The 14,365-nt window shown below is 33.6% G+C and overlaps 1 protein-coding gene across 2 annotated transcripts in view; it reads right to left on the reverse strand.

The window, feature by feature from the left end:
* The window catches only part of LOC150098229 (dimethylglycine dehydrogenase, mitochondrial-like), a 260,147-nt gene that overhangs the window by 23,701 nt on the left and 222,081 nt on the right, over window positions 1-14,365 (reverse strand). For both annotated transcript variants that reach the window (XM_090405924.1, XM_090405925.1), the window contains exon 13: window positions 225-442. In XM_090405924.1, the coding sequence (XP_090262050.1) occupies window positions 225-442 (218 nt within the window). The remainder of the gene's footprint in view (window positions 1-224; window positions 443-14,365) is intronic.

Genomic DNA, 14,365 nt, shown 5'->3' on the forward strand with positions numbered 1-14,365 from the left:
AATGTATAGAAATGGCTTCTGACACCCGATTACTCCATTTTTATATGTTTTTCCAATCCGTACTTTGGTTTCTGCTCAGGTAGATGCTTATTCAGCCTCAGTAGGTTTTAACTACCCTAAGATACTTGATTATGAAAATAAACAAATGCTTCTATAATGTAATTTTTTCCGACCTGTTTTGTAAATAAATTGGTAAAAGTAATAACAGAAAAGAAGGTACCAACCTGTATATGATATTCTTATAGCCCTATTTGAAATGCCATCAATATCAATTTGTTGAACACTAAGAAATGGAAAGGCAGTATCTTCCATATTATGATCTGTTACCTTAGAAAGAATATCCCTTGACAAAGGCCCAGCAATACCTATACATGCAACTTCATCAGTAACATTATCAATAACAGCTTCACTTCCCCATTCAAGTATATGTTCTTTTATCCACCTTTAATCCAGAAAAAATAATATTAGCCAGCGTTTAGGATATATGAAAAATGATAACCGAACCAATTTGGTCAGTTATAACTACAGATAGTTATTTCCATTGAGTAATCAAAATTAAACCCTGAACTGAACTAACCAAATAAATCTTATATCATAACACTAATTTTACTTAGTTGAGAAGCAATTAACATATTAATTGGATGTGCTAAAGTATCAAGTTCATCATCATCAAATTCCTGACATGTACCCTCAAGGGGTGTACAGGATATGATATTAATGTTACAATTACATCGTTACTGTATGCCCACAGATGAGAGACCCTTTGACACTTCTGTGCATGTCAGAAGAAGGAGAATCCATTCCGATAATAGGGTAATCAATCTGTCTCGTGGGATGAGTTATTAATTATTACACATTGGAAAATTAACTTTTCTTTTATGAATATTGTAGTTTTTAAAATTATAACTATTTTGCTTGTATAACAGTTGGAAAATTTTATGAATAAAGCACGTGATTTTGCATGTTGGTGACCGATTCATACATCCTTTATTTCTTTCTCTCCTTCAGCATGAATTCACTCTTCTTGGCATGTTGATAAACTAGGGTCTTGGATCTGTGATAGGACATTTCTAACTTCCTATCAACAATTTTCCTCCAAATCAACCTGTTAGGCACTCTTCTCCTTCATTTTCGACAATTAAGAAATGGACTGCCAAATTTAAACGTGGCCATACCGGCCTTGAAGATGATCCACATGAAGGATGTCCAAAAACTGTAATAATAATAGAAATCATTGATCAAGTGCATGATATGGTATTGGATGATCGGCGAGTCAAAGTACGTGAAATTACTGAGACTATAGGCATTTCAAAAGAACATAGGATATATTTAGCAAGAAGAATTGCATATGAAAAAGCTTTGTGCAAGATGGGTGCTGTGCTTGCTCACAACAGATCAAAAATGCACTCGCATAAAAAATCTCTGAACAGTGCTTGGAGTGTTTTAACAAGAATAAAACTGATTTTGTGCATCTATTTATTACTATGGATGAGACTTAGATTCACCATTACACACCAGAATCCAAACAGCAGTTAAAACAGTGGACAGAAGCCGGTTATTCAGCACCAAAAAAGACAGTCGGTTCCATCAGCAGGAAAGGTCATGGCATCGGTGTTTTGGGATGCTAAAGGCATTTTGTTTATTATCTTGAAAACGATAAAACAAATTGGGGAATGTTATTCCGATCTTTTAGCCAGACTAGAGGAAAAAATTCGTGAGAAAATACCCGATTTGCAAAAGAAAAAAATCATCTTTCATCAGGAAAATTAAGGGATCTGCACTATGAATTGTTGGAACATCCACCCTATTCCCAAGATTTGGCTCGCTCTGACTTCTATCTTTTCCCAAAACTAAAACTCTTCCTCGCTGGTTAGTGTTTTTCTTCAAATCAAGAGGCGATTGCAGAGGGGTAGATCTACAAAATAATTTGTAGATCTACAAAATACCCCTCTATGACTGTAGAGAGGTATTTTATAGATCTTACTGAGAACCACTAAAGGAATAGGATAACGGAGCATCGCTGGAATAAATGTGTTAGTCTTAAGGAAGATTATGTTAAAAAATATAAATAATTTTGAAATTATAAATTCGTTTTTTCATTGTTAGGCCAAGAACTTTTCAGACCACCTTCGTAAGTTCTCCATTCATGATGCAGCTGATATTCTCAATGTTTCTGCCTATTTTGATTGTCTTTGTCTTGTTATTGCTGATTTTCATACCAAATCTATTACAACAGTTATTCAGTTTAGTCAGGGAATCTTGCAGACTTATTTAGAAGTATAACATCGTCTGCATAAAGCCATTAACATCTCCAATTTTGATATGAGGTTTAATACCACTTTCCTTCATAATGTAATCCATATAGATAATGAATAACAGAGGGGATAATGTATACATCCTTATCTGACACGAGATTTAACATCAAACCATCTTCCTGTACTTCCTTCAATTCTAACTGCTGACTTACAACACAAACAAAGACTAAGTATTGTTTCATGTAATGCTCCATTGACACCATACAACTGTTGCATTTTGAATAGCTTTTCTCTTCGCATCTTGTCATATGCCTTTTCCAGATCAACAAAACCTAAATACAGATCTTTGTTATATTCCCATGATTTCTCAACTATTTGTCATAAAGTGAAAATCTGAACCTGACAGCCTGTATTTGGTCTGAATCCAGCTTGTTCTTCACCAAGCTTTCCTTGCATAATCCTTCTCAACCATTTCTCAAGTATACGTGCATAAATCTTACCAGGAACACTCAGTAGGGAAATACCTCTGTAATTCTCACCTTCAGTTTTATTTCCCTTTTTATATATGGGTACAATGTCTGGAATTCAACCCTCTGTCCAGGCCTTCTGAACTATGCAGTGCAGCCACTGTTGTAGCTCCATACTTGAGCATTTCTGGTCAAATATCATCTACTCCAGCTGCCTTTCCACATTTCAGGCTTCTAATGGTTTTTTTTACTTCAAGTATGAAGTAGAAAGGAAGAAAAATGAAGAGTTGAACTAACGCCTGTTCATATTTATTCTTGTCCAGCAATTGCTGCTGCCCTACAAAAAATTGACAATAATCCCAGAGAAAAGCTCTACTCCATCAAAGTTCAACAGATCCACGGTCATATCTAGAAGCTCTTCAATGGACTCGACAACAACAACATGAGAGCTCTACTTCAGATATCTGGAATTCGTCCCTCTGTCCAGGCTTTCTGAACTGTGCAGAGCAGCCACTGTAAAACTTTTATACCTCTATACTTGAGCATTTCTGGTCAAATATCATCTGCTCCAGCTGCCTTTCCACAGGCTTCTGGTGGCTTTTTCTACTTCAAGTATGAACATGTATTCCTAATTGCATGCCTGTTGAGTGTTTTTTCACACTGTGCTGTCATTTCATTTAGCAATTTTTTGTAGTAATTACTCCAAACATCAAGGATATCTTTTTCTCCTGTTTTCATGTCACCTTTATCATCTCTAATTCCTTTTACAACACTCTTTTCTCCATTTCTGAACTTTTTCGAAACTTCCACAATATCTTGCCACTTTCTTGATGTTTATTTTCTATATTCTTACCAAAGTCTTCTCATGACTTTTGTTTAGCTTTCTTACATTTGTCTCTACATTCTCTAAGAGCACAAGCTGACTTATATGGCTAACTTCACTGCCTCTTTATTTCCTGCATCCACCATGGAGTTCTGATTTTTCTATCCTTGCAGACAACCTCACCACATACATCTCTTCCTGAATCAATCAAAAAAAAAAAAAAAAAATGTCTGTAGCATAAGAAATACCTGTAAGCTTGTAAGCTGACAGAAAAACAAAATGGAAAAGGTAAAACAAAAATGAAAACGACAAAATATAATACACATAGCAAACTGGAATGTAAGAGGAATAGCATATAAAGAAATAGAATTAGACAAATTATTAAATGAAATTTTAAAATAGCAGTAATCACTGAAACAAAAAAGAAATTAAAAGGAACTATGAGAACCAAAAATTTTAATGATATACAGTGGAGTTGACACAGACCAAAGAGCACAAGCAGGAGTCATGATTTGGATTCATAACTCCCTTTCAAAACAGTTAAAACATTATAAATTATGGAATGAAAGAATAATAGAAGCTAGAATAAAAATAGATAGAGGGTATTTAAAAATTATTGGTTTATATGTGCCAGAAGAAAGAAGAGAACAGCATAATATTGATTTTTATAATCAGCTACAAAACATATATAATAAAATAAATAAAAATGATTACGTAATTTTAGCAGGAGACTTAAATGCAAGAATTGGAAACACGAAAATTAATAATAATATAGGAATACATGGAGAACATACTCTAAACAGGAATGGGAAAGAATTGATTGACTTTGTAGTTTATAATAACCTAAAAATAATGAATTCCTTCTATAAACATAAAGACATACATAAATATACTTGGCCAGCAAGAGGATGGAAATCAATATTAGATTATTTTATATTAAATGAAAAGACATTAAAATTTTCGCTAGATGTTAGAGTTTACAGAGGACATGAAATAAGCAGTGACCACTTCCTTGTTAAAATAAAATTAGGATTACCACCTAAATGGCTACAAGTAACAAGAACAGAAAGAAAATTTGAAACATTTATAAAACTAGACTATTGAATGACACAAATGTACGATGGCTATATGAACAAAGAATTAACCAATATCTAGATAAAATAAAACAAAATGAAGAAATAGAATGGCTTAATATAAAAATGATACTAAATGCAGCAGCAAATGGAAGCTTAGGAAAGACCAAAAAATTCAATAAAAGGAAAAAACTGAAGATCTGGGATGATACAATCAAAGAAATAATCAAAAAGAAAAAAGAAGCCTATCATAAATGGTTAAGCAGTAAAAGATTAGAAGATGAAATAGAATATAAAAGAATAAGAGCCATAGCTAAAAGAGAAGTCAGAAAAAAACAGAGAATCATGGAACAAATTTGTTTCTAATTTAGAACATGATTTATATAAAATAAGACCCAATGTATATAAGATTTTGAAACACTTAAATGCAGATACCAAAGAAAACATAAAATTAAACACTGAATTGAAATTAGAAGAATTTCTAAATTACTACACAGAACTGTGGACAGACAAATATTTTAAAAAAGACAACTAGCAAACAATTAATGAAAAGGAAATAACTAAAGAAGAAGAATTAGAAATCAGCCTGAAAGAAACAAGAAACGGAAAATCACGGAGAAGATAAGCTAGGTTAAGAACTATATAAATACGCAGGAACAAGATTCAAAGAAAGACTCTTATTATTTTTAAATAAAATTTACTCAACTAGTATCACCCCCAATAGAATGGAAAAAAAGCAACTGTGATTCCTATCTTTAAAAAAGGTAATAGAGATGACCCTAAAAACTATAGAGGTATCAGTATGCTAAATTCCTGTTACAAAATATACAGCAGAATCTTAAATAGCAAACTAATGAAATATTCCGAAAACTTTATTTTAGAAGTACAGAATGGATTTAGAAAAGGATGATCATGTATAGACCCGGCCTTTTGCCTAAAATTAATAATAGAGAATACAATTTAGAAACACATGTTGCATTTATTGACTTTGAAAAAGCATTTGACAAAGTTAAAAGAAACATATTATTTAACATATTAAAAGAAAGACAAATACCAAATAATATCCTAAAAGCTATCACAAGTATATATGAAAATAATCAAATACAAATAAGATTAAATCACGAGCTATCATATACGACAGAGATAAACCAAGTTGTCCGACAGGGATGTCCCTTCTCAGCAACTCTTTTTTAATATCTATTTAAATGAAATAATAATAAAATGGAATAAAAATTTACATCAAGGAATTAAACTTAAACACTCTCCTCTTTGCCAGTGACCAAATAATAATTACAAATTCTGAAGATAACTTACAGAAAGCTATTTTAGATCTAAATGAGATATCCAAAGATTATGGTATGATAATATCAACAGAAAAATCAAAAACTATGACCTTTAAAGGACAAGATCCAGCAAGAACTAAAATAGTAATAGATAACAAGATCTCAGAACAGGTAAATTCATTTAACTACCTAGGATGTATAATCACATATGAAAATGAAAAAGATATAAACATAAAAATTGCAAAATATTTAAAAATAACAGATGTAATTAACTCTATATTTAAACCAAACCTAGTTCAAAAACAAACCAGACTAAAAGTATACAATACATTAGCCCTACCAGTCTTAATGTATGGAAGCGAAATCTGGACAATAAAACAAAAAGACAAAGATTAACAACAGCAGAAATGAAGTTTATAAGAAAAAGCAAAGTATACCCTATTTGATCACAAAAGAAATGAAGAAATTATGAAAGAATTATTAGAGGTGCTTAAGGGTCAAAGCTTTATAACTGAGAGGGGACCTCCACATAGCCTTTAAAGGAATGCAGAGAACCAACCAGGGCTTCTGACCGAATGTCCAATCCTCACCTCGTGGTGTACCCTGTTGGGTATCTCCTGGATACTGAACGAAGTAGGATGAGCTGGCAATTTGGAATTTAGCAGACCAAATTGTATTCTTATTGGTTAAACCAAAATAAAAATGATGGTACAACATGATGGTATCATATCCTGTACACCCCGCGAGGGTACATCGCAGGAACCAGTAATAGAAAAAATTTTAAAAATTTTTTGAATTTTTAAACATAAATGGATGGAACACATTCAAAGAATGAAAACAGAAAGATTACCAAAACAAGCCTTAAAGTACAAACCATTAGGAAAAAGAAACCAGGACATCCTCTTAAACGATGACTTCTAAGACCAGAACAGGTCATGCTAGGCCTAAATCCTTGATATGCACGATGATGATGATAAGAAATACCTGGAAGCATTAATTATCCTATCAGCAGATTCCTGTTAGTCCTCTGATTTCATACATTACTTAGTTGGAAAGATTATGTTAATATTATTAACGGCATCTCCATGGAGTATGGAGACTCATATCGACCATCATACACACAAATCCTATCATACCTCCTTGAATCTATTCACTGTAAAGGAACTCACAACCAATTCTAGCAATCCAATCCACTCACTCACCACTCTCCATGCAAACAATCATGTCTGCACACCCTTATAGAACTTCCACAGATGGCCCATAGTTCTGCCTATCAACTAAACTTGGTAACCTACAAACGTTCAACCTATCCTTATAGGGAGTATTCCACAGACCTGTCGCCATTTTGGTGTCACTCGTCTCTGAATCATTTCGATCACCTCCTGGTCCCCAAGAAACCCAGGTGACCATATCAGTATACAGTAGTCAAGATGTGGACAAATCATAGACTTATTAAGAGGGATAACTTCCTTATCCTTACTTGTTAGCATTTTTCAATATGCTAATAATTAATGCTCATTAGAATTTTGTGGCTTTTTCAATCTTGAATGAGCTAAACAGGTAGAGAGATAGCAAAATTTGTTTAAAAATGGGATTTTTCTTTAACAAAAAAAAACTAGTCTAGGAATAAATGCAACTGACGAGCCATCATAAACAGAAACTGTCAGAATCACACAAATGAGTGCTAAATGCAAGCCATGACAAAACTAATGACTGCAAAAAAAATAGTTTAGTCACTTCAAACCAACCCATTTATGTAATGCATACAATTTTTAAAAGAAATTTTATATATATAAACTGGAAATAAGAAACAAAAACTCAAATATTTTCTATACCAAGAAGAAAGTTCATAAATATTAGTTATAAATACACCAAAAAAAAAACTTGAAATCGGCATTTATATATATATATATATGTGTGTATTCTTGATCTTCTACTTGGTTGTAATGATACATTTTAAAGAATAAATTTTAAATGAACTTTAAACCGAGATAAAATATTAAATTTTAAAGATACAACTAGTTTCAGCCTTTTACAGTCTTCTTCGGGTATCCACTAAAGGTAGAATACAGTAATAAAAAATTGAAGTTACAAAAATCTGAGAATTACAGGCAAAAAATGCAATACATAATTGACACAAAAACGTATTTTTCAAGTCGTTCTATCTAACATGCTATTGTTTGTTGTATGTGTGCTTGCAGATTCTCGTGAGTGTCAGTAGTGAACAACTGCAGTATGGCTATCAGGGATGTTATAACTCAATTGCTGTTCAAATGTTCAGGATTAAGGAGTATTTCTCTGGACGATTTTCATTTCAAACTCATCACTACAGCTAAAAATGTTTTCGGATTTATCCCAGCAAACTGAGTTACTCTGTAGATCGTCATGAGGGTTATTAGAGAAAAGAACATGACTGGATAGCGCAGATGCATGTGATCTTTTATAGGAGATGTCTCTCTTTCAGACTAACAAATATGTTGAACTGCATATTAAGGAGCATAAGAGAGACATCTCCTATAAAAGATCACATGCATCTACGTTATCCAGTCATATTCTTTTCACTAATAACCCTCATGATAATCTACAGAGTCACTCAGTTTGCTGGGATGAATCCAAAAACATTTTTCGCTATAGTGATGACTTTGAAAGGAAAATCGTGGAGTCCAGAGAAATCCTCCTTAATCCTGAACATTTGAACAGCAATTTGAGTTATAACATCCCTGATAGCAATACTGCAGTTGTTCAATACTGGCGCTCACTAGAACCTGCAAGCACGTATACAACAAACAATAGCGCATTAGATAGAACGACTTGAAAAATACGTTTTTGTGTCAATTATGTATTGCATTTTTTGCCTGTAATTCTCAGTTTTTGTAACTTCAATTTTTTTGTGCTGTGTTCTACCTTTAGTGGATACCTGAAAAAGGTGTAAAAGACTGAAACTAGTTGTATCATTAAAAAATTTAATATTTTATCTCGATTTAAAGTCATTTAAAATTTATTCTTTAAAAAAAAAATATATATATATATATATATATAAAATACAGGAGATGTGACATGCTCAAATGAGTTCTCATTTGAGCATGTCAAATGATTTAAAGTCATTTAAAATTTATTCTTTAAAAAAATATATATATATATATAAAATACAGGAGATGTGACATGCTCAAATGAGTTCTCACCATACGTGACATGACATATGTAAAAGACATCCTTGCATAAATGTGGTAAAGCTACTACAAGAGTTTGATTTGAACAGATTGTTGTCAAACATGTAGAAGGAATGTGTAAGAGAGTTAGTAGTGTCCCTAACCTTGTTGTTCAACATGAGTCTCAACACAAGTGCAATTCCAAATGAGGGAAAGAAGGGCTAGATAATTATTATCATTACAGGCAACTTCAAGGAGTCCTTAGACTCATCGAGGGAGGCCCTAACTTGACATGTCAAGTTAGGGCTTCCCTCGATGAGTCTAGCATGTCAATGTTAGACCTATGCTAGACTCGATGAGTCTAGCATTAACCCTAACATGTCAAGAACTATTCAACATTTGTACACTATCTATCATACTTTGCTTTGAACTCATTCACAGTCATCACATCGACAACTGATTCTGGCAACCTATTCACTCATTCATTATTCTCCAAGCAAAAAACCTAGTTCTAACATGTTTTCTAACCACACTCTTACTCAATTCCATGGATGGTCCCTATTTCTCCCGCAAACACACCTGTTCTGAAAAATTTCCTCTGAATTAATCTTGTAAAAACCCTTCAGTATATTTGTATGTCTCAATCGTATCACCCCTTTTCTGCTTTATCAACCAGTTTCTGTAAACCACAAGTCTTTAATCTGTTCTTGTAAGGTTCATTCCATAGACCTGCTACCATATTAGTCACTCACCTCTGGATCCTCTCCACCTCCTCTTCATCATAAGAAACCCTGGTTCCCAGATCTGCGCACAGTAGCCAAGATATGGTCTTATCAAGGCTCAATAAAGAGGAACAATAACCTACTTGTCTCTGCTCATCAAAATATTCTTCAGTAACCAAGTGATCTAATGAGCTGCTTTAGCCACTTTTGCTATGTGATCCCTAAAATTTAACTCCCTATCCACTAACACTCCCAAGTCTCTGGTTTGGTCAATTTCCTGGAGTACAGTTCCACCAATGTGGTATACAGCTGGTAATCTTTTCACCCCAAAATGCTTAACTTTACACCTTGCCACATTAAACTGACATCCATTCTCCTTTGCGTAGTCTGCCAATCTATGCATATCATCCTGTAAAATTTTGATTATCTATATTAACTATTCCTCTACTCAACTTTTCATCATTGGCAAATGACAGAACAGTTCCTCTCAGATCCTTTCCTATATCGTTAATGAACAAATTAAACAGTAGCCATCCAAGAACCTTGCAGCATGCCACTAGTCACATGCCTTCTTTTGGACTCCACTTCTGAATAACCTACTCTCTGATATCTCTCCATCAACCACCCTCCTATCCATCTCACCAACCCTATATCCATCCCCATGTACTACAGTTTACTGATTAGAATTCCATGTGGTATCCTGTCAAAGGCCTTTGCAAAGTCCAGCAGTATCACTGTAAACTCATTACCTTTATCCAACTCGACTGTCACTTTATTATAAAACATGAGCAAGTTACTGAGGCATGACCTACCCTTCACAAAACCATGGGGGCCCCCCATACAATATCCCATTTCCATCTATCCATTCCTGTATTTTGCTCTTGACCAAATTTTCCAATACTTTGACAACAACTCCTGATATGCTGATCAGTTGGTAATTCGATTACCAACAAATAATCCCATCATACAAGGATTGAACTAGGATAGAAGCAACCAATTATAGATCAATTACAAGTAGACAATGAAGTTAGAGACCTAAAAGTAAGATAGACAAAGAGAGTTAAGGAATCTTACAGATATAGACAAGTGAGGTTTTACCGCTCATGGCAAGGATGAAAAAGCTCAAGGTGAATCCTGAAAACTTGACTCTTACGTTTCCAGGGTTGACCCGGATATTGCATGTACATCTTATCTTCAATGAATGTTTAGAATGATGTAATAAGTATTTAGACCTTGATGAATCCCTCCCTGGAGAAGCCTGTATAATAATAAATAAAATAAAAATACAAAAAAGAAGAAAGAACAAAAGCAGGTATAATGATATGCAAATCTATGAAGAAAAATATTGTATATTACAATTACTGGACTGAGAGACTACCATATTTACTTGAATATAACTCGCAATTTTTTCCCCAAAAATTAAAGTTCAAAAATCATGGGGCATGATATATGTGGGGATTTTCTGAAACTAAAGTTTTTCAGGAAAAAACTAAATTGACGTTTATAATTAAATCCTCAGTATTCATTATAATTTATAATTTCTCACATTATTTATAACATGAATGAATTTAAATTTTAATTATCAATGTTATTTACACAATTGGCTGCCCACCTTCATCACACATTAGATTTGAATCTTTAGTGACAATGCTACTGTAATTAAATTAAAACAAACAGTTTCTTTATTGCTTGTCCTTTTATCATTTAGGAATCATATGATCTTTGAGTTTAAAACTAGCACTGTAACTTGAATGTTTCTCCATATTTCAAGCAAAAATTACCAGTAATTTACAAGACTTGAGATATGTTATGAACAATCCTTCACGAATGACTAATGAGAAGTGAAAGCAGAGCACAAAACGGACAGTAAAACATAGACCCAAATTTCTACCCCACTGCTATTTCTACAGGCTGGTAGAAATAGCACAGCTATGAAGATGTGCATATGATTGATGGGTATTAACAAAAGATTGCATGACTCTATGACAAAGGCAAGCTGATGATTGTTGAGTTGAAATGCTGATCCTCTTCAACTGAATTCCAAAATATCTGAAAATATCTACCATAACAACATTCACTATCTATTTCTTAAAGTTTTAACCCTTTTTCATGTGCAAGGTATATGCGACACGTTTTCATTTCTTTTTCCGTAAAGTAAAATCAGGGATGCAAGATATATGGGAGGTGAGTTATGTTCGAGTAAATACAGTAATAGAAGTTAGATTCAAAACATTAGGAGATCACCTAACAATCAGAGTAAATGTACTGGGAGAGAGAAAAGAAGATGATACCAAAATCTTTTACAAACAACTGCAGAAAGCTAATAAAACAGATTGTTTACACCAGCAGAGGATTTTATTACTATTATTATTACTAACTTTGACCTCTATGGAGTCAAAGGACTCATCGCAAGAGGTCTATATTCTCTCATACCAAAAGATCACTGAACCATGCCTTGAACCCATTCACAGTTTCTCAACTCATCACACTTTCAGGCAATGCATTCCATTCACCAGTCACTGTCCATGCAAAGATTCTTCTTCTCACTACCCTGCTCACACTCGTTATACAGCTTCCATGGATGGGCTCTAGTTAAATGTCAGAATAGGAAACAAGAAATATAAAACAAACATAGGGAGATTTGTTTGTTTTATATCTGAAGATATATGGATTTTGTCATTTATAATAATACCAGAAAATGAACTCTGTATTTGAACATAAAGAAATACATAAATATACAATTAGTCAGCTAGAGGATGTAAGTCAGTTAATAACTACATTATCGCAAATTTTAAATTAGCTGAGTTAATCCTAGATGTAAGAGCATATTGAGGCCTTGATTGAAACGGATCATTATATGGTACTGGCAAAAATTTGATTTAAACCAAAATGGCTAAAATTAAATCAAGTGGAAAATACTATCAACTGAGTTTAAAATTTCTTCATATCAGAAACGCATTGATTTAAAAACAGAAATCATACAATCAAATGACATAGAATAGGAATGGGAAAATCTGAAACAAATCCTGATAAAAGCAGCAGCAAAATGAGAGTAAGTAAAAAACATACAGAGAGATGGAACAATTTTGTAGAAAATTGTTCAAAACTAGAAAAGGATACACCTAAGCCACAACCAAAAACTTATAAAATAATAAAATACATGAACATAGAAATAAAAGAAAAGGTAAAAATGCAAACAAATTTTGAAAAATGGTCAACTTATTTTCAAATTCTCTGGACTGATGGATAACAGACTTCTGAGTTGAATCAGTAACTGGCTCTCAGATAGGTATCAGAAAGTTGTATATGAAGGTGCAGTATCCCAAAAGAGGAAGGTCACTAGTAGTGTACTGCAGGAGTCTGTTTTGGGACCATTTGTTATTCAATTTGTATATTATATAAATTGGGATGGATTTAACTGGTGATATGCAACTATTTGCAGATGATGCAAAACTGGGTAGAAAAATGCAGAGTCAAGAAGATGTTACAGGAGGACTTGAATAGATTGAATGAATAGACAGGTAAGTGGAACTGTCAGCTCAATGTTGCAAAGTGTAAGGTTTTGTTTCAGGGGCCAGATTGCAAAAGTTGTGAAGGCAGTACATCAGATAATGACAATGATGCAGAGGATCCTGATATGCAGAAATAAAGATGTTATGATGCCATTGTATAAGACCTTGATCAGGCCTCATGAATTACTGTGCACAGATATGGTCACAGGGTTTTCATGGTGATGAGGATATGTTAGAAAGGGTCCAGAGAAGATTCACAAAGGTGGTTAGTGGTCTTTGGAATGTGAAGTATGAGGACAGATTGAGAGAATGAAAATTGCAAAGTGTTTTGAGGAGAAGAGGGATACAATTAAGACATATAAGCTAGTCAGGGATTGTTATCAGGTTGACATACAGAAGATTTTTCATAGAAATGGAGGGGAGTGTAGAACATTGCATTACTCATAAATAATACTGATCATTCACTGTATAGTGTCCTCAAAAACAAATTTGTGGTGAATAATTCCAGCAGCATCAAAAAAAAAAAAAAAGACCACTGTCTTGATACATGATTTTTGCAATCTGACTTTCTTCTGCCAGGGAAAAGACGTTCCATGCTATGTCATTTCTTTCTGGATCAAACTGAAAACACCAATCATCACCAGTGACAATTCTTTGCAACACATCACGATCTTGATCAACTGCAGGGATGAAATTTTGACAACATGTAACCCAGTGCTCTCTCTCTCTCTCTCTGTTCATGTATCAATGTCTGCAGCACAAACTTCGAACAAATCTTCCTGTTGTGCAAATCTCTTTCTAAAATTAACCTGGCCATTTCCTTATTGACACTAAGCTGCACAGTGAGTAGCCTAGTGGTTATTTGTCTTTTGTGGGCAACAATTTCCCTAGCTTTCACCATTTCACATTTTCATTTCTCCATATAGAAACTGGCCATCTACAACATGGTTCATCTTCCAGGGACTCCCTCCACTCTTTAAACGTTGAAAACCAGTGAAACACCTGCGCATGGCTCAGACAATCAGTACCATTAACTCTTTTTTAGTCTTAGTACACTTCTGTAGCAATTTTTCCTAATTTA

Source organism: Typopeltis vanoorti, chromosome 16, assembly GCF_054136105.1.
Source record: "Typopeltis vanoorti isolate ZY-2024b chromosome 16, IOZ_Tvanoo_1.0, whole genome shotgun sequence".
Classification (NCBI taxonomy): domain Eukaryota; kingdom Metazoa; phylum Arthropoda; class Arachnida; order Uropygi; family Thelyphonidae; genus Typopeltis; species Typopeltis vanoorti.